General features: G+C 36.9%; 1 protein-coding gene across 2 annotated transcripts in view; it reads left to right on the top strand.

Moving 5' to 3' along the window:
* NADK2 (NAD kinase 2, mitochondrial) overlaps positions 1–21,561 on the top strand; it is a 46,109-nt gene that overhangs the window by 7,016 nt on the left and 17,532 nt on the right. For both annotated transcript variants that reach the window (XM_060146025.1, XM_060146024.1), the window contains exons 2-6: positions 8,458–8,546; positions 9,439–9,527; positions 10,608–10,689; positions 15,924–16,007; positions 17,826–17,962. In XM_060146025.1, the coding sequence (XP_060002008.1) occupies positions 8,458–8,546; positions 9,439–9,527; positions 10,608–10,689; positions 15,924–16,007; positions 17,826–17,962 (481 nt within the window). The remainder of the gene's footprint in view (positions 1–8,457; positions 8,547–9,438; positions 9,528–10,607; positions 10,690–15,923; positions 16,008–17,825; positions 17,963–21,561) is intronic.

Genomic DNA, 21,561 nt, shown 5'->3' with positions numbered 1-21,561 from the left:
AAGAATAAATGGAATAGAAATGATCCAAGATAAATACCAAATATAGCTGAAGAAATATTTAGGGTTCCCTGCTCCTGGCCTGATCATACTAGGTAAGTAGTTTACTTTAGCTGTCAGTTAGGTACCACTAATCCTTTTAAGGCAATTTTGAATGGTGCTTCGTGTACCATTTAGTTAAGTGTATTCTTCTAAGAGTGCTTAAATTATGCCTAGTGAGTTTACATACCAAACTGTCATTGTGTCACGAGTTGGTGAAACAGTGTGTTAAATTTAAAAAGACATATTTCCTTCCCTTACTGGAGTACAAAATAGTAACGCTCAGCTGACTAGTAAAACAAGTTTAAAAAATTTGTAATAGATTCAGTTTTGGTCAAGTAAAAATGTCTGTGATACTTTAATAAAAGTGTTTGGGCCGTTTAGAAAATAGCCTATCACCTCTGACTTTAAGGTGTGGTGAATTTCTGTCCCTTCAGAACCCTCTTTTTTTTCCTTTCATGCTGTGTTGTGTTTTAACCTCTGAGCCGCATGGGGAGAAGTGATGTTGGCTTTTGGAGATTTTATAAGAAAATTCTTTTGCTAATACTGAGTGTGTCTGCCTGTAGAGCTTTTAGATTCACACTGCTTTTTCCAAGTATCCTAGTGAATAATCATAAAAGAAAGTTTTTTTGTTGTTTGTTTTTTAATGCTGATAGGAACTAACAAACTTTTGGGGAAAAAAAGGAAGAAAATATTAAGAACTTTGTTACTAATACCTAAGGTGTAGCATTGCATAATTGAGAATGTATTCTAAATTTCAGTAATTTCTCTAATCTCTTAATTGTAAGACATTTTACAGAGAATTCATGTGTTCTTGTTTTTGTCTGATTGAAGTATGTTTTTAAATCTTTGAAGTGTTGTTATTTTCTGAGGGGGTAGCTAGAAATTCTTACTAGCCTTTGAATATTAAAAAAAAACTTTAAAAAATATGAGCCAGTTGAATAGTGATTTAAGACTTTCTAATTGATGCTTTTTATTAGTGATTTTTAAAAATGCCTTATCTCTTAGCTGCCTAGTTAGCCAGTACATGTTAATGCAGCTTACTAGCCCAACCAGCTAGATTGTTTATGAAAGTAATTAAAGAACTTGTATTCTCTAAATAAATGTATCGAGCATGAGTTGTTAAATAATTAGTTCACAAGAAGAAATGTGAGTGGGAATAAGAATTTATGAAGTGACATTTCTGCTCCAATATTAAGTATTCTAATGCTAAATGAACTTTGTCTTTAGATTTGGAACTTAAGTGTTGCTAGCAAAACATATTAAAATCGTGGAAAACTTAGTTTTCTATTAGTTCTTTATAATTTTTCCCCTGCAAATTCAGACCTCCTTCACCATGTCAAATTGAAGTTTCATAAAACTCAGCTGCTGAGTAATCTTAATTTTCTGGAGTTTTCTGAGAGCCAGGAAGTAAGCACCAAAGCTCCTGAACCACCAGATTAGAATTAATAGTACCGATATGTAGGATTTATGTCCTTTATTCCTGGGTATATGTTCTATATTGTGGAAGCCAAAAATGGGAACATAAGATAAAAATCTGGACAGTGAATTGAACTCTGAAGGCCAGTTACCCTTAAGTTTTATTTATAGCAGGTTAGAAGCAGTAAATTTGATGAAAATATTTTAATAGACTTTTCTACCTTTGAATGGGTTCTCACTGAGTTTTCAGTGCTGCATTTAATGCATTTGATTGAGCTCAGCTAATGTTTCACTGAACACAGTAGTAGGCACTCACATATCTGAATGAATAAATTCAATTTTTTAGAGCTTAATTTCTAGCTATTCAGTGTTTACTCTTGAAATGGCTTCATGAGAGGTAATTATTGTAAAAAAATAATATAACGTGGTAACTTATCTGCTAGAAAATCAGGGGCCTGCTATTGAAGCAGGTTAGTTTGAGATGCCTGTTAGATATCCAGAGAAAGATGTCAGAGACGCAGTTGGGTACCTTCACCTGGAGCCCTAAAGATAGGCCAGGATTAGAGATTGCAATTAGGAGTCATCAGCATCAGCATACAAGATCTCTTTTAAAGCCTTGAAACTAGAGATCCCCAGGGAGAGAGCAGAAAAGAAAATCACTGTGATCCATATATACTGAAAGGTGGTTAGTGCAGTTTTAGTTAATCTGTGGTTGGGTAATGGAAGTAATAATCTGAATATTAATGCTATGTTCATCCATATTTAGAAATGATACTCTTAGAATAGTTTTTCAACCCTTATTTACATTGATTTGTTGATCAAAGTAAATGAACGATTATCTAATTATTACCTTGCTTGCTGCTTTCCTTTAGAGAAAATATTCTTAACATTGGTTTGCTCTGTCTAAATATAATGAGGTTTATATCTAGGCATTAAACTGTTGTACAGGCTGTCTCATTTAGTATATGCGAGTTAACATCTATGGATTAATTTTTTTTTCTGTGTGGAATTCAGTTTATTTTTATTTTCCCTTTTTAAAATTTTTATTGATGTATAGTTGATTTACAATGTGTTAATTTCAGGTGTACAGCTAAGTGATTCAGTTATATATATATACACACACATATTTATATATATATATATATATATATAAAACATTTTTAGATTCTTTTCCATTATAGGTTATTACAAGATATTTTGAGTATAGTTCCCTGTGCTGTACAGTAGGTCCTTGTTGGTTATCTGTTTTAGATATAGTATTGTGTATATTTTAATTCCAACCTCCTAATTTATCCCTCCCCACCCCTTTCCCCTTTGGTAACTATAAGTTTGTCTTCTGTGTCTGAGAGTTATTTCTATTTCATAAATAAGTTCACTTGTATCATTTTAATTTTAGATTCCACATACAACTGACATCATATATTTGTCTTCCTCTGTCTGACTTAGTTCACTTAGTATGATAATCTCTAGGTCCATCCATGTTGCTGCAAATGGCATTATTTCATTCTTTTTTATGGCTGAGTAATCTTCCACTGTGTATATATACCACATCTCCCTTATCCATTCATCTGTTGATGGACACTTAGGTTGCTTCCATGTCTTGGCTGCTGTAGATAGTGCTGCTATGAACATTGGAGTGCATTTGTCTTTTCAAATTATAGTTTTCTCTGCATATGTGTCCAGGAGTGGAATTGCTGGTTCATATGATAACTCTATTTTTAGTTTTTTAAGGAACCTCCATACCGTTCTCTATAGTGGCTGCCCCAGTTTATGTTCCCACCAACAGTGTAGGAGGATTCCCTTTTCTCCACACCGTCTCCAGCATTTATTATTTGTAGATGGACTAATTTTCAAATAGCCAAATATGTCCTCAGCTTCTCTTCTGAAAAGCATGTTTCCCTGTAGATTATAGAGTGAGGACAACACTATTTTAAAAGTCTTAACCCGGGCTTCCCTGGTGGCGCAGCGGTTGAGAGTCCACCTGCTGAAGCAGGGGACACGGGTTCGTGCCCCGGTCCGGGAAGATCCCACATGCTGTGGAGCGGCTGGGCCCTTGAGCCATGGCCGCTGAGCCTGCGTGTCCGGAGCCTGTGCTCCGCAACGGGAGAGGCCACAACAGTGAGAGGCCCGCGTACCGCAAAAAAAAAAAAAACAAGTCTTAACCCATTATTCATAAACAAGATTGGGAAGGTAGGTATCAAAATATTCACACTAATTATCCCAAGGTAATAAGATTATATGTAGTTTTAATTTTTCATGACTGTATCTTCCATGTTGTGTTGTTTTTATAACCTTTTTAAAAAGAAAAATACATGTTATTAAAATACTATCTAAAATTGGTTTTACTTTATAATTCAGTAAGTAATGATTTAAAACGAAAGAATATAAGACTGTATTTTGGACAGGTACTTGAAAAACAGATTTTGTATCATGAAGAGTCAAGGCGTAAGGGAATTTGGAAAAGGAAAGAAAATAACATGCTTTTTTTTCCTTCCAGTTTTATTGAGATGTAATTAATACACAGCACTGAATAAGTTTAAGGTGTACAGCATAATGATTTGACGTACATACATCATGAAATGATTATCACAATAAGTTTAGTGAACATCTGTCATCTCATATAGACATAAAATGAAGGAAATAGAAAATTGTTTTTTCTTGTAATGAGACCTCTTAGTATTTGCTCTCTTAACAACTTTCATATATAACATAGAGCAGTGCTAATTATAATTACCGTGTTGTCCATTACATCTCTAATACTTATTTATCTTAAAACTTTGTACCTTTTGACTGCCTTCATCCAACTCCACGTCCCTCCATCCCCTGCTTCTAGTAACCACAAATCTTACCTCTTTTTCTATGAGTGAGTTTGTTTTTGAAGTATAATTGACCTACAATGCTATGTTAGTTCCTGTTACAGAACACAGTGATTGGTATTTCTGTACATTTCAAAATGGTCACCACGTGATCATTTCATACCTGTGACCCATTTATTTTGCAACTGTAAGTTTGTACCTCTTAATCTCCCTCACCTATTCTTTCCTTTCCCCCCCCTCCCCCCTGGCAATCACCTGTTTGTTCTCTGTATCTATAACTGTTTGTTTTGTTATGTTCCTTTTTTTTTTTGATACCGCATATAAGTAAAATATAGTATTTGTCTTTCTCTGTCTGACTTAATTGGCTTAGCATAATAATACCCTCTAGGTTCATCCATGCTGTCGCAAATGGCAAGATTTCATTCTTTTTTTTTCAAGGCTGGGTAGTATTCCGTTGTGTATATATAGGCAGCATAGATATGGGTCTTGTTTTTGTATCCATTCAGCCACTCTGTGTCTTTTGATTGGAGCATTTAGTCCATTTACATTTAAAATAATTATGGATAGGTGTGTACTTACTGCCATTTTGTTAATTTGGGGCGGTTGTTTTATAGTTCTTTTTTATTCTTTTCCTTTGTGATTTGTTGACTATCTTTAGTATTATCTTTGGATTCCTTTCTGTTTTGTTCATGTGAATCTATTGTTGATTTTTGGTTTGTGTTTACTGTGAGGTTTATATCTTGCAATCTGTAAATACATGTGACTGTTTTAAGTTCCTGATCTCTTAAGTTCAAACTCATTTTTGCTCCTTCCTGTCATGTTTGCTGTTGGGCATCATGTTTTACATCACTTTGCATATCTCTTACCTACTTATTGTGGATATAGATGATTTTACTATTTTTGTCTTTTAACCTTTTTACTAGCTTTGTACGTGGTTGATTTACTACTTTTACTGTATATTTGCTTTTACCAATGAGCTTTTTCCTTTTGTAATTTTCATATTTCTAGTTGTGGCCTTTTTTTCCCCCTCTGCTTTGAGAAGTCCCTTTAACATTTGTTGTAAAACTGTCTTAGAGGTGCTGGATTCTTTTAGCTTTTGCTTGTCTGTAAAACTTTTGATCTCTCCATCAAATCTGAATGAAAGCCCTCCTGTGTAGAGTATTTTTGGTTGTGGGTTTTCCCTTTCTTAACTTTAAATATATCATGCCACTCCCTTCTGGCCCACAGAGTATCTGCTGAAAAGTCAGCTGATAGCCTTATGGGAGTTCCCTTGTTCGTAACTTGTTGTTTTTCCTCTGCTGCTTTTAATATTCTCTCTTTATCTTTAATTTTTTCCATTTTAATTACTGTGTGTCTTGGTGTGGTCCTCTTTGGGTTAATCCTGTTTGGGACTCTCTGTGCTTCCTGGACCTGGATGTCTATCCTTTCCCATGTTAGGGAAGTTTTTAGCTGTTATGTCTACAAATATGTTCTCTGCCCCTTTCTCTCTCTTTTCTTTTTGGGACCCCTATAATGTGAATGTTAGTATGCTTGATGTTGTCCCAGACGTCTCGTAAACTATCCTCATTCATTTTTATTTATTTTTTCTCTTTTTCTGTTCAGCTTCAGTGATTTCCACTACTATATCTTTCATCTTTCTGATCCATTCCTTTATGTCATCTAATTTAATGTTGATTCCTTCTAGTGTATTTTTCATTTCAGTTATTGTGTTCTTCTCTGTTCGGTTCATCTTTATATTTTCTAACTCTTTGTTAAAAACTTCTGACTTCTCACCCTTTTCATTTCATCTTCTCCAGAGTTCTTTGAACAACTTTATGATCATTACCTTGATCTCTTTATCAGGTTTAGATTGCCTATCTCCACTTCACTTAGTTCCTCTGGGGTTTTATCTTGTTCATTAATTCGGTACATATTCCTCTGTTGCTTCGTTGTTCCTAATTTGCAGTTTTTATTTCTATGTATTTGGTAGGTTGGTTATGTTTTTCCAACCTGGGAGAAGCAGCCTTTTATAGGAGATGTCCTTTGCATGCCAGCAGCACACTCTGCCCTGGTCACCAGACCTGTGTGCTCTAGGGGTGCCCCCTGTGTGGGCTGTATGGGCCCTCCTGTGATGGGCTGACTACTGTGGGTGGTCTGGAAGGCGTGGCTGGTCCCGGGTCTGGTTGGTTGTCAGGCCCTGCCTTGCGTGGTGGCTGCCAGCTGCCGTTGGGTGGGGCTGGGTCACAAGGCTGCTGGCTGTGGGGCCCTGGGGCTCCTTGCGTTGGTGGGCAGAGCTGGGTTCTGGAGTAGGTGGTTGCAGGGCCAAGGGCCCCGGGTCTAGTCTTGGCCTGCCGATGGGTGGGGCTGGTTCTTGACATGACTGTCTATGGGGTCGGGGGTGTCTCAAAGCTGGTGGGAGGGGCCGGATCCTGTGGCAGTTGGTTGAGAGGTCCAAGGTGCCCCAGAGCTGGTGTTGGCCCACTGGTGGGTGGGGCTGGGGTCAAGAGGATCCCCAGGCTGGTGCCTTCCCACTGGTGGGTGAGGCCAGGTTCTGGGGTTAGTGCCATCACACTGGTGGATGCAGGCGGTCCTGGAGTCTCTGGCTGCAGGGCCCTGGAGGTCTTGGAGTCGGTATTTCAGCCCACCGGTGGCCAGGGCCAGGGCCCAGGGGGTCCTGGGGCTGGTGCCTACCCACTGGTGGGTGAGGCTGGCCCCCAGACTGTTGCAGGCCCACTGGTAGGCAGAGCCAGGTCCTGGGGTCTCTGATTGCAGGGCCCCGGGGGTCCCATGGCTAGTGTGAGCGTACTGGTGTGTGAGCTGGGTCTTGGGCCCTCTGGTGGACAGGGCTGGGTCCTGGGATATCTGTGGCCTCGGGGTCTTAAGGCAGCAGACCTGTGGGTTCACATCCTGGCAGTAAAAAGCTAGAAGGAGGATTCCAAAATGGTGCTTGCCGTCGCTAGCATTCTTGTGGTAGAACGAGCTTCCCAAAATGACTGTTACCAGTGTCTGTGTCCCCTGGGTGAGCTCTAGTTGCCTCTTGTCTCTTCAGGAGCCTCTCCAGGATCAGCAGATGGGTCTGGCCCAGGCTTTTTTCAAATTACTGCTTCTGCCCTGGGTCCTGGAGCGTGTGAGATTTTGTGTGTGCATTTTAGGAGTGGAGTCTCTATTCCCCAAAGCCCTGGCTCTCCTGAAAGTAAGCCCTGCTGGCCTTCAAAGCCAAATGTTCTGGGGACTTGTCTTCCCAATGCAGAGCCACTGGGCTGGGGAGCCAGTGTGGGGCTCCGACCCCTTGCTCCTTGGGAGGAACCTCTGCAATTGTAAATTATTTCCCCCCGTTTGTGGGTTGGCCACCCAGGGGTATGGGTATTGACTATACTGCATCTCCGAACCTCTTACCTGTCTTGTTGTGGTTCTCTTCTATACCTTCAGTTGTAGGTGATCTTTTCTGCTAGTCTTCTGGTTTTTTTCTTGAATAGTTTCTCTGTAAGTAAGTAGTTTTGTAAGTAATTTTGTTGTATGCCGAAAATAACATGCTTTTTAATTCTAGCATTCACTCTAGTGGACATATTTCCTACTTGATGATTAAATGGATGTTTCTAAACTTCTCTCTCAACATTTTACTTTACAGATTATTCAGAAGACATATACTTTAAAAGAATATTAATGATAAGATAGTGACATTATAAAATATTCTAAATGACTAGGAAAAATAATCCTTGAAGGCTATATGTCTTTATATCTAAAAGTTATCCATTCTCAAGCAGCTAACAAGCGCTTTGTTTGGATTGTGTAAATTCCAAATAGAGTTCATAAATCTGAATACAAGAGAGCTGAAAATCCAAGTAGAACAAAGGTCATCTAACTGCCTTCTAAAATATTAGTTCATCTTTGGTCTTCAGTAGCCATATGCAGTATGTTAAAAATCCATTTAGGGAAAAAAGCACTCAAGCTGTAAAACATGAGATTTTTGAGATCCCGTTGACCACATGATTCAGGAAACTAACTGCTGTGTTTGGTATTAAAACCAAGTTACGATTTTCTGGAACTAGACTTTCTAATTAAGTTTATACTTGTAGGTTTCACATATAGTCATTAAAATGTATCTTCCAAAAAAAAACCCATTCTGTTTTATATAGGGCTTTTTAAAGAAATATAATATGTAATATATATTATGTAATAAGGCAAAACTTGTTTTATTTTGATATAGCTTGCATTGAAAGGCTCTAGCTACAGTGGACTGCTTGAACGACATCATATTCACACCCAAAATGTAGAGCACATTCTTGATAGTTTACGGTAAGTCTGTGGGATCAGGTCTTGAGTGGGACTTTCAATTTTTATTTTTACTAGCAGCTAATACTTAGATTTTTAGTAAAGATGGTCATTATAGAATCATTTTAAGAAAATTATATCATGGCTAATGGACCTGATATTATAGTGTTTTTAAGGAAATTTTTATTGTACTCTGAAAACTTCACAGATTTTCAGTTATTATGTGGTCTGCCCAAGAAGTGCCTTTTCTACAAAGAGTTAATTTTGTACACAGCAGGCTTCAACTGTAGTGCAGTGTTTTATTTCTTAAACAGAATAGTGGATTATGTAGGTGTTCATTATAATAGTCTTTGAATGTCTAAAAATTACAAGTACAGAAACTTCAGTTAATTAGGGGCTAAATGAGTCAGCAAATAAGTTTCTGTGTATGCAAGAGAATCAGTGTGAGAACACGCAAATTAGAAAGTATTTTAGTCACTTTCAATGTCTGGCACTCAATATTCGTTGAATTTAAAATAACAGCTATTCACTTTTATAATTTAAAAAATTGTCTCTCGAGGTGTTAGTCTTCTGGGCCGTTTTGTATTCATGAATTTTAGCATCAGAAAGAGTAGAGAAAAGGAAATGCAATTCTAATTAATCAATATTGCTATTCGTCAAGGGCTTTAAGAGATTTTTTAAAGCACATGGCGATTTGGGATAGTCAGTTTATACATATGCTTCCTATAGTTAATAGTTAATTGGTTGTTGTGGGTAAGTGAAAATGAAGCTGACCTTACAAAGCTAAACATAAATTTGTTTATAAAACAAACTTGTTTATTTATTTTAAATCTCTATTGTAATAATCTGCCTCTCAAAAAACATACTCCTTTACGTTACTGGAAATTTTATACACACTTTCCTTTTTTTATCTTAGGAATGAGGGGATTGAGGTTCGTCTCGTAAAGAGGAGAGAATATGATGAAGAAACTGTTCGATGGGCAGATGCTGTCATAGCTGCAGGAGGTAATAGTTTTGCAGAGGTAAAGGTGCTGGAATATGGAAATGCTCTTTAATAATCATATTGCCAAATACCCTGTGGTCTAGCTGTGATGAAGCTTTCAGAGTCCTACCATAAGACGAATTTTTGGATTTTTAGGATCAGGTTTTAAAAGACGTGCTTTATACAACATTTTACTTTTCTAGTGAACGATGTTACTGTAAGGTTCTGTGCATGTATTTCTGTGTGTATATTTAAAGTGTGTATTTAAGTATGATTCAAAGGATTATTTATAACTATTTTGGTTTAGTTATGCCACTCTTTAAAAAAAAGTTGAGTTTAAGAGTTTAATGAGGGCTTCCCTGGTGGCACAGTGGTTGAGAGTCCGCCTGCCGATGCAGGGGACACGGGTTTGTGCCCCAGTCCGGGAAGATCCCACATGCCGCGGAGCCTGCGCGTCTGGAGCCTGTGCGTCTGGAGCCTGTGCTCCGCAACGGGAGAGGCCACAACAGTGAGAGGCCCGCGTACCGCAAAAAAAAAAAAAAAAAAGAGTTTAATGAGATTAGATAAATTCCATCCCTCTTTGGCCCCAATATACTTACACTTACACTTGTTTTTTCCTGAGCTTTATTATTATGTTAGTGACTGTTCTCTATAAACCTTTACATTTTTTTTGGAGAGAAAAATCCAAATCTGGACACTTTTGTTGGATGTATTCTCATCAAAATAATTTATGAATTGGGACTGATGTTATGTGAGAGGGAAAGAAGATTGGTTAATAGAAGTGATAGAGTTAGAATAGCGGTTCCCAGCTGGAGGCTACTGCTGGCATCCAGTGGGTGGCCAGAGATACTGCTCGCCACCCTACAAAGTTCAGGACAGCCCTCACAACAAAGAATTATTTGGCCTGAAGTGTTCATCTTGCCACTGTTGAGAAATTCTGGATTAGAGTGGGAGAGATAATACAGAGGGATAGTGGGTAGAAAGGAGTAGACTGTGGCAGCCAACAGGATGGGGTGCGGGTGGGATTATTAAAAGAACTAGTGTTCAAAATGTTGTTAAAAACTAGTTTTGTAACAAGTCTGGTTATGTCTTATGTCCTTTAGGTGATGGCACAATGCTTTTGGCAGCAAGTAAAGTCTTGGACAGACTTAAACCAGTTATTGGAGTAAACACTGACCCAGAACGGTAAGGAAAAACTTTTTTGTGCTTTGCTTTGCATGGTACCTGTTTATGATAAATCTTAAATTTGGAAGCTCCTTATCCTATTGGTACAGGGTGTTTACTATGGTGCATGCTGTGTAAGTGGAAACATCACCGTTGCTGGCTATCGTGAATGTTAGAATCATGTTCCAAAATCATTTCAGTGATGACATTTAGGCATGTAGAATTGACCTCTACCTTTAGTAGATTTCTCTTCTTTGTCGTTATTTTCAAGGACATAGCTCTCTTTTTTAGCTTAGGCATGAGAAATATATACACATTTCGCTGGCGTTGGTGGTAGAAAATTATGATATGGGATGGACAAGTTCTCACATTTGACTTCCCAGGTAGTTTGGGAGTAATATCTGTGGGAGGATAGACTTGAGCCCTTGACCCAGGTGAGTACTGGTGACTTTGGTGTTGCTGAAGATGGATGAGTTAATGATGTTCCATCTTCTACCCTTCCTTCTGGCTCTCATCTACATTCCTGAATATGCCTCCACTGATTTCCTGGGTGACTTTGTTGACTTAATAAATAGACCAAACCCTATTATCACTTTTTTTTCCTTTCCTTAGCTTCACTGACATTTATCCTCATTCTGTTCCAGCCACCCACAGCCATGATCATACTTGGATTTTGTCATCACCTAGAATTTCCCCACCTCTCAAATCACTCTGACCATAGCCGCCTACCTTAATAGCAGTCCTACTTCCTCAATTCTAGTAAATCTGCCCTTTGACTTTCAGTGTGTTTATCCCCTCTATTTTTTTTCTTAATTCTCCCTTACTTCATTCACTTTCCTGACAAATTTCTTAAATATTTTGTACCATTATCTTTCTGCTCAATCATGGATGAGTCTTTTCTACTCCACTCTGTACTGTCTCCAGAATAGCTGATTAACATGTGTCGTTTTAACTTAGATGCTGGTGACTCCAGGATCTGTATATCCAACACCGATCTTGCTTCTACTCTTACCTTATAGTCTCTTCTCCCCACTGCAGCCACAGTGATCGTTTTGTAAAAGTTTGATATATTCTGTGACGTCTGCTTAAAGTCTTACTGTGGTTCCCCATCTAACTCAGAATAAAATCTAATTTTTACTATGACTGGGGTGACCAACTCATCCTCATCCTGGTTTTCTTGGGACTTTCTCAGTTTAGCACCGGAAGTCCTATGTCCTGGGAAAATTGTCAGTCTCAGGCAAACTGGGACAGTTGGTCCCCTTCACTGTGACATTCAAGACTCTACATTATCTGGCGCCTGACTGTTCTGTGTCCTTATGTCCTATTATTTTCCCTTTCTTCATGCTATTCTAGCCATACTGGCCTCCACTTGCATGTATCCGGTGGCATTAAAAATGTAACATGTCTACAGATGAACTTATCTCCTTCCCCCCACCCATACATGATAAATGAAATCATAATGGGTGCTGAAGCTGTGATGACCCATCCCTCACCACCTTCCCTCACTCCCTTTGTTGTATTGGCCTAGGGATTTAGTTCTAAGTTTTAGGGATCTTACCTTTGAGTCCATCTCTTGCCCTCCTCACTGTATTTAAACATAGCTTTATAGTTTGTGGTTTAAATTACTGTAGTAACTTCCAGTCTTGCTGTTTCCAACCCATTCTTTATACTTTGCCTTAATGGTCTTTCTAAAGTACAAATTTGATTGTATCCACTCCTTAATTAAAGTCTTTCAGGGTTTCCTTATGACCTTCAGGTTATATTGCAAATTCCGTAGCATAATATATATGATCTTTCACCATCTGTTGCCTATCTGCTTTTCTAGTTTCATCTACCCTCATTTACCTGTAGGCACTATACATTCTTCAGCTTAAAAAAAAAGACTGATGCCTCTGTAGGAATATTCTAGGATCCTTCCTGAAGTCTGTTCTTTGGGGGTTTTTGTTTTTTGTTGTTTTTTTTTTTTTTTGCGCTACGCGGGCCTGTCACTGCCATGGCCTCTCCTGTTGCGGAGCACAGGCTCCAGACGCGCAGGCTTAGCGGCCATGGCTCACGGGCCCAGCCGCTCCGCGGCATGTGGGATCTTCCCAGACCGGGGCACAAACCCGTGTCCCCTGCATCGGCAGGCGGACTCTCAACCGCTGTGCCACCAGGGAAGCCCTGGGGTTTTTTTTAATTGTATTTTTTTCGCAGTTTTATTGAGATATAATTGACATACAGCACTGTATAAGTTTAAGGTGTACAGCATAATGACTTGACTTACACGTCTTGTGAAATGATTACCACAATAAGTTTAGTTAACATCTGTCAACTCATATAGCTGAAAAAAAAAAAAGGAGGGGAAAGTTTTTTTCCTTATGATAAGAACTCTTAGGATCTACTCTTTTAATAACTTTCAAATATACCGTACACTAGTGTTAACGATAGCCATCATGTGGTACATTACATCCCCAGTACTTATCTTATAGATGGAACTTTATACCTTTTGACCACATTCATTCAGTCCCCTCTCCCCTAACCTCTGAAGGTTGTTCTTAAGTGCAGTGTAATGTATGAGCATCCTAATGTCATGATTGAAGGCTCACATATGGGAGTTTTTGCTCTGGTGAGGAGCTTTGTTGATATCAAGAAAGAGTTTGAAAGAGTAAGTGAAAGAGTTCTCCAGATGTCCATGTGCTTTTCATGCCTTTGTTTGTGCTTTTGCCTAGAGTGCCCTTACGACACTTACTCAACTGTGTAGTTCTTTTTCATTCAAGACTGGTACCTCTCCTGGGCTCTGACTATGATTCCTTGTACAGAGAGCACTTACCTCTTCCTATTATTTTCTGCTTGATTGTCTCTTCCATTAGACTATAAATTCCTTGAGTATAGGACTTAATTTCGCTATTGCTAGCATTTTAATTGCCTTTAGTATTCGTGCACGTGTATTTTAGAACTTTGCAATGACATATTTTTACGTCATTAAAGGAGGAGATTCTTTAGTGATCATATTTTATACAGTTTGTTGAAATATATTTTCCTTTAAAAGCTGGCTTAATACTCATTAGCCTGTGGGGATTTTGAAACTGGTAAGCAACAGGTGTTGCTTCTCTAATTTCTGCCTAAAATGATGTGTTCTAGAAGTCCTCTGGTTTTTCTTTTTGCCCCCAAGCAGAAATCTATTAAGCCCCTGGCTTGTTCCATAATTCAGGTTGCCTGAATTCTTCTTCTTAAACACAGAGGTGTCTCACAATCCTTAAATAAGCCCAGAAGTTAATGTTCAACCTAAGTTTCTTCTTTTCTGTAGTAGTTGTGAAATGCAGCATAACAGATCATCCCAAAACTTAGAGGCTTAAAGCGATAATAATCATTTATTATCTGTCATGGTTTCTGTGTGTCAGGAATCCAGGAAGAGCTTGGCCGGGTGGTTTTAACTTGGGATCTCTCATGACGTTATAGTCAGATGTCAGCTGGGGCTGCAGGCATCTGAAGGTTTGACTTGGGTTGGAGGATCTACTTCTAAGATGGCTCACTTGAGGACTCATCTAAATTAAATATACAATTTCGGTTTTCTCTTTTGTATTCTGTACTCACTCTACTGATCCCTGTAAATAATTATGACATTTAAATGCTTAATGATCAAAATGGGATAGAGGGCACGTGATAGCCAACCTCCAAGATAGCCTCCTAGTATTTACACCTTTATGTGGTTCCCTTCCCACTTCTGTATCCAATCAGGGCCAGCCTGTGGGACCAATAGAATATGGAATAACAGTGTGTGAATTCCAAGGCTAGGTCATAAATGGTATTGCAACTTCTGTATTGGTCTCTTGGATTGCTCATTCTGGAGTAAGTCGGCCACGGTGATGTGAGGATACCAGAGCCGCCCTGTGGGGAGGCTCACATGGAGAGAGACTTGAGGCCTCTTGCCAACAGCTAGCACCAGTGAGTGAGCCACAATGAAAGTGAATCCTCCAGGTCAGGTCTAGATTCTTCTCTCTAGAGTGTTTTAGACCTGCAGTTGACCTCCGTAAGTATTCTATCAAATGTTGATTATCTTTTATAATCTTAGCACTGTAGAGAAGTATTGCTGTAAATATAAAAATTTTTAAAATTTAGTCCCCTGCCTAAGTTTCTTAACCACAGTGTTGACCCTCTCAGGTAAATTGATTAGTCACAACTTTGTAAAAGCCTTTTTCTCTGCTCTTCACGTTTATGTTAATTTACAGTTATTATTAAGGGTTTGTTTTGCCAGGCCTACTCTCAACCTTTCCTTCAAGATTGCAGCATCATATAGATGATGATTGAACTTTCTGGACACCTTTCCTCACGTTAGGTGCCGTATACTCTCATCTTCCTGTGTCAACCTATAGGCAATCTTAACACTTTGTAATTTGCATTTAAAAAAAAAATTTGTCTTCCACATAAAGTTGTTAACTCCTTGAAGGAGCTCATCCATATATATATATATATATATATATATAATTTATTTATTTATTGTTTATTATTTATTTATTTATTTATTTTGTGGTACGTGGGCCTCTCACTGTTGTGGCCTCTCCCGTTGCGGAGCACAGGCTCCGGACGCGCAGGCTCAGCGGCCATGGCTCACGGGCCCAGCCGCTCCGCGGCACGTGGGATCTTCCCGGACTTGGGCATGAACCCATGTCCCCTGCATTGGCAGGTGGACTCTCAACCACTGCACCACCAGGGAAGCCCCTTTATATATTTTTTGAATAAATGAAGGGTTACATTAGATTAAGCTGTGAGTTCTCTTTTGGTTAAAAGAACATCTTAAATGACATTTAAAAGGGATTTATGGTTCAAAAAACTTTCACATAAATAGTTTGATTCCTCATAATAACCTTTTAGATTGGTGGTTTTATGGCCCTTTTAGAGATGAGGAAGCTGATGCTAAAGTGACTTGCCCAAAGTTATAGTTAAATAATTTAAAGGTAAGATGCAAACACCACTATACCATTAGATAATTTTACAGGGAAATCAATCAGTGGCAAATTCGGTTTTATTTTTAGTTTTACTGTAATGTGGAAACTTAAGTTGTATTATGGCATTAAATCTGTATTTAAAGTACTATTTCTATTTGGTCTTTTTTTTGTTCTTGTTGAAAGTATAGACAATTTGTGGCAAAATGAATTATAGAAGTAGAAATTCAAAAAATTTCATATCTGATTTTTGTAGTTTAGTGATACCTTTTGAATTAAGTACTTTTTTTTTCTTCTTCCCTTTACACCACGCAAATTCCTTTTAAAATAAAGGTCTGAGGGTCATTTATGTCTTCCTGTTCGATACACACATTCCTTCCCAGAAGCCTTACAGAAGTTCTACCGTGGTGAGTTCAGGTAGGAATTTCTTACTATTGCTCTATCATTATCTTATTAAAATATTATTATATAATTATATTATTAATGTGTGCCATTAAAAATGCTGTTAAACAGAACAAATTAGATAATATTTGGATTAGTCCATAGGTGTAACAGTAGCCATAAAAAATAATACATTAGCTGAGTCACAACCACATCTAACTTCCCTTCTTCCAGCCTGACTGGAGCTGTATGGAGAAACCCTGCCAAGTGCCACTTGGCCTATAATGTAATTGCAAGTAGAGGTTTTTCTTCTTCAGTGAGATAGAGGCCATGTCTCTACTTTAACCTCGTTACACGTTTTTAGCAGTTTAGCAGTTTTTAGCAGTTTGGTAGTTTGGTAGAAAGTGATTAAAACTGTTGGTGAAAAATTAAATGTTCAAATTCTCTGAGATTTTTTATTTTTTATCCTCATCTTCTCCCATCCAGAATGACTGAGGGTTAGATTTACTCTAGCCATGCTGAGATTCCTGGTATCTTTGCCTTACATGTTAAGTATTTCTTAAGCAGTGGAGATGTTTTTTCATATTTCTTTCACTTAATTTGTTCAGTGGTCAGACTGCCCTGAAAAGAGAAGGGTGGAAGGAGGAGCTGAGTTGAGGTTGGCCGATTAATTAGAGCCAAGTTGGACTACTTTTCTTTCCCTGACTTAGCCTAGATTTTATAGAGAGAAAAAAGTTTTTGAGAAAACTTTTTTTCTCTAGGTATTTGTGAAATTGTATTAAATCTTCTTGACTTCTGGAATCATTTTTTTAAAATTTATTTATTTTATTTATCTTTGGCTGTGTTGGGTCTTCATTGCTGCGCGCGGGCTTTCTCTAGTTGCAGCGAGCAGGGGCTACTCTTCGTTGTGGTGCGCAGGCTTCTCATTGCGGTGGCTTCTCTTGTTGTGGAGCACCAGCTCTAGGCGTGCGGGCTTCAGTAGTTGTGGCACACAGGCTCAGTAGTTGTGACACGCGGGCTTTAGAGCGCAGGCTCAGTAGTTGAAGCGCACAGGCTTAGTTGCTCCGTGGCATGAGGAATATTCCTGGACCAGGGCTCGAATCCATGTCCCCTGTATTGGCAGGCGGATTCTTAACCACTGCACCACCAGGGAAGTCCCTGGAATCATTGTTTTTAGTAACGATTCCAGTTTCTAGTCATTTCAGAAATTTAGCACCTTCACAAATGACTAATATACTCCAAGCAGGAGTGTATTTTTGTATACTTACCTAGTAGAATCTGTCCCACTGGCTTTTTCATATGTTAGTTTTTGATTTTGACATTAAACCTGATTCTTGTTTTCTTCACTTTTACCAAAAAGTCATTTAAGTTTTAGGTTTAATCTTAAGTGTTATAATATTTGTTATTGAACTCTTATTGTAAAAAACAGAAAAACAATATTACAGAATTTTAGGGAAGGGATTTTTATCTAATCTGACCACCTTAACATAATAGTGTTTTAATTTCAGAATGCTTTCTTTTTTATATATGTGTTATACAATGAGCAAAACACAACTATTAGCTAAGTATATAGGATTTAATGAATACTTGATAAAGAGTTTGACTTTAATTCAAGTTTTTTGGGAGGTTTTATACAAGTACATTAGATATTGCCATTATAATAGAAAAGAGAATAAACATCTAAATCTGTCTTTGATCAGGAACCTGTGGGTTTTAGGTGTTTCTAGTATAATAAGTTCATGGAATAACTAGTTTTTTATTATGAATTTTTTAATTTTGAGAAATTATAATGTCTAATCCTTTGTTTAATTTATTCTATTTTAATATAATTTGCTTTTCCTTCACTCTTGTAAGATGGTTGTGGAGGCAGCGAATCAGGTTATACCTTGAAGGGACTGGCATCAACCCTGTTCCTGTGGACCTTCATGAACAGCAGCTAAGTTTGAATCAGCATAGTAGAGCCTTCAACATTGAGAGAGTTCATGATGAAAGTAGGTAGATTGGGAATTAAGTGTGTTTGGGGCAATATGTAATTTATAGTTCCTTTGATCTCTAATTTCTAGAAGTAATAATTTATAATTATTTGGGGATTTCAGTGCCACTGACAACACTTAAGTGCAATGAACTACTTGAGTTGTAAAATTTATTATGATTAGATTCTGAAATAACAAATATAGCATATTTCCATGTGAAATTTTTTTCTAGGGTGGATTTGAAAACTCATTGATTAGGGAAGGACTATAAAATGTCCAGGAGGATAGTTGATATTTAGGGAAAGATTCTTGGCCTTAATCTTTGAAATGTCAGAAAGGAAGAAGAAAATGGTAGAAAGAAAATGAACCAATCTGTGAAAGATTTCATAATAATTATACATTTATATACTTACATTTAATTATATTTACCATGGTTCTAGTTATTGATTAGAATCTTTCTGTTAGGAAATTTTCGCATCCCAGCTTTAAGATTTGCATTTCAAATACTTGTGTAAGATGCTAAGAGAATATTAGCATAAGGTGATATGCAGGTTTTTTGTTGTGTTAAGATGAATGCTCAGTTTTGAGCTAATTTGTGGATTATAATTTAGCAATATTTTCCCACTTTTTCCAGTAACTGTAAGACTTTTATGATGCAAGAAGATCCCAAGAGATATCCTAAATGTCTGTGGACTGTATAAAAGGATATTTTTTCCTCCTGCATTTCATTTCTTGGCTAAACTTATCAGCAAAAGCTGTCTTTACATATCTGCTTTCTGTCTTTGTTTCTGTCTTGTCATGGTATCTTGATGTTTACTTATGTTTATTTTTTTTCAGAGTTTTTCATGGTGATTTGTAGCTTTATAGGTTAACATGTTCCTAAACTGAGTTAATGCCATGTTTTAAAGATGCTGCTTCTTCCCCGGGAAAAAAAAATCATTTGATTTTTAGAAAGTTTTTAAGTAATTATTTTTAAAAAATCTAGACATCTTTCAAGTAATTCATAAGCATATGATTTCTTATTATCATTTTTGAAAGATTGCAGTAAATATTAAATTTTTTTTTTTAAGATATTAAAATCTTAGCTAGAAATTTTACTTTATACCTCACCAAAAGAAGTTATTGCTGTCTCCAAAAGATGTTCAGGATTTGGTTTTTTTCACCAACAGCATTATAGGAAAGATGTAGCTTGGTATTTAAAGATTCATTGCTCAGATTCCTATCTCAGATTCACTGTTTTTAGTTTATAAGCTAAATTAATGTATATGAAACAAAATTACACATAAACTTAGTAATATTCAGGATGTTCCTATCTCATTAGTGTTAGTTCTAGAAAAAGAACAGAAAATGTTTGAAATAAAAAATATATATATAAGAAAATTCCTAAAAACTCAGGCACCAGTTTTTGAATGTAAGGACCCACAAAGTACTTAATATAGTCAGTGGTAAGAGGTCCCACACCAAGGTATGTCAGAATACTAGGGATAAAGCAAACCTCTTGCAAGCTTCCAGAAAGGAAGTGATGGTGGTGTTGGTGGTGATTGTGGTTGGAACAGGTTTTTTGATATATAAAGAATCTGGAATCACAGTAGTTTCAGATTTTTCAATAATAACCCTGGAAATTACTTTACTTATATTAATTATTAATATTGTTATTAGCAATTATATAACATTTACAATGTCTAGGCACTATTTTAGTGGGCTTGTTAGAGGGTTTTTTTGGGGGTTTTTTTTGATAAAAGAGCTTTATTTTCTGAGAAAAATTTAGAAGGATTTCAAGGATATCTCATATTTGCTATTTAAATTCTCTTCAAGTTGGCAGGGAACATTTTCTAGGAAGCTGCCATTTGGGATTTTTGAATATAGAAGTAGGTTTGAGATTATAAATATACCACCATGTTTGATCCCTGATCGCTTTCTAATTTAGAACAAAAGATTACAGAGAAAAACAATCCTAGTTTTTTTTTTTAAACTTCAGCTTGCAAAAGGGATGATTTAACTTTTAAGCAAATAAAATTTTCTATCTAGTGTTATCTATCATTAACTAGGTTATATTTGTATACAAGTTAATGAAGAAGAATTCATTTTTATTACCTTTATACCTTCAAGGGAAGGTAGGGTTGATTATTTTTTAAAAAACTTTTAATCACATAAACTAGTAACTTTCTTATTTGAAAGCCTGGTTGTATTAATTTGGATAAGTGAATTGATTTGATAAACAATCCCATAATCTCAGTGGCTTAACATACTGAAGGTTTATTTAGAGCTCAGCTCACTGTCCAAGGGGTGTTCAGGCAACCTCTGAACAATGGCTCCTACCATCTTCTAAGGCCTCTGAGTCTTCTGTAGCTTGTGGGGAGAAGACGACAGTGAGAGCATGGAGGATCCTTAGGGAAGTTTTAGGAGCCAGGCCTTTTCACTACTTTTCCTCATATTCTATTGGCCATTACTAGTCCCATAGGTATACCCAATGTGAGTAGACCTGGAAGCATAGTCTAACAGTCTGACAGTGTGAGGGAATTGCACAGGGTTGCAGTCTCTGTCACTAGTATAACAATTCTATACTTAAAAATACAAATTAATAATTAATTTTGTAATGCATTCTCTTGGATAGAAAATTGTTAATTGGTATTGAGTCCATCTTATTATGTCCTGCTGAAGCAAGTTGTAAATGAACAGTTCATGATTAGATAATGTTTGGTAGTCAATTAGCATGAAAGAAAATATAAGCAGAATTAAGATGATTAATGAGACTCGAAGCAATTTTACGTTTTCTCTTCCTTCTTTGATAAAAGATTTCAAGTGAAATTCAGCAAGCACACATAATAAAAGTGCAATACAGAAAGGCAAATTAGGATGAAGAAAAACGGGTCTAGAGGTTAAAAAGTCAAGACCATATAAAATAAAAAGATATGGTTACAATTTGATGGTGAGATTTCAGATTTATTAGTAATATTTAGTGAGTACTTACTGTTAGTTGAGCATTTGCAGAAAATCTGTGGGGAGATGTAAAACATTCCATTAGTGATTTACCCTATGCAAAGAAAAATAATTTAAACAATAAATTTTAACTTTTTACATTGGTAAAACTTGTCAGATGTGAAAATGTGAATATATCTAGTACCAAATTAAGAGTTTCAAGAGTTAGGTTTTGCAGTCTGAAGTACAATCAAATTCGATTAAACACAGCAAATTTTCTATATACCTTTTTGTGTCACATTCTTTCTACTATATTAATGAGATTTAGCTGATAATGTTAACCCATTACATAATTTAGTCAAATAAGTTTTAAAAGGTTCTTTGGTATTGTAACAACAGCTTATAATCGAAAGAATAGTTGGGCCACTTTAAGCAGTTATAATCCAAAAGATATGAGATACATGTAATTAATATTCAATAAACATAAATAGGCTACAAGTCAGAGGAGAATAATAGATTGGTGGTCGTGTTGGTGACAGTGGTGGAAAGTTTTATTAGTGTATTAAGTGTCTAATGTGTATTAGATATCTATACACATTACCCCGAAACATAGAATCTTAAAATGTAACAAATTACCCCAGAATTGAGCATCTTAAAACAAAATATTTATGATTTCACAGAGATTGTGAAGGTCAAGA

This window comes from Lagenorhynchus albirostris, chromosome 3 (assembly GCF_949774975.1).
Source record: "Lagenorhynchus albirostris chromosome 3, mLagAlb1.1, whole genome shotgun sequence".
In the NCBI taxonomy this organism is placed as follows: domain Eukaryota; kingdom Metazoa; phylum Chordata; class Mammalia; order Artiodactyla; family Delphinidae; genus Lagenorhynchus; species Lagenorhynchus albirostris.
This window is presented reverse-complemented; position numbering and strand designations above follow the sequence as displayed.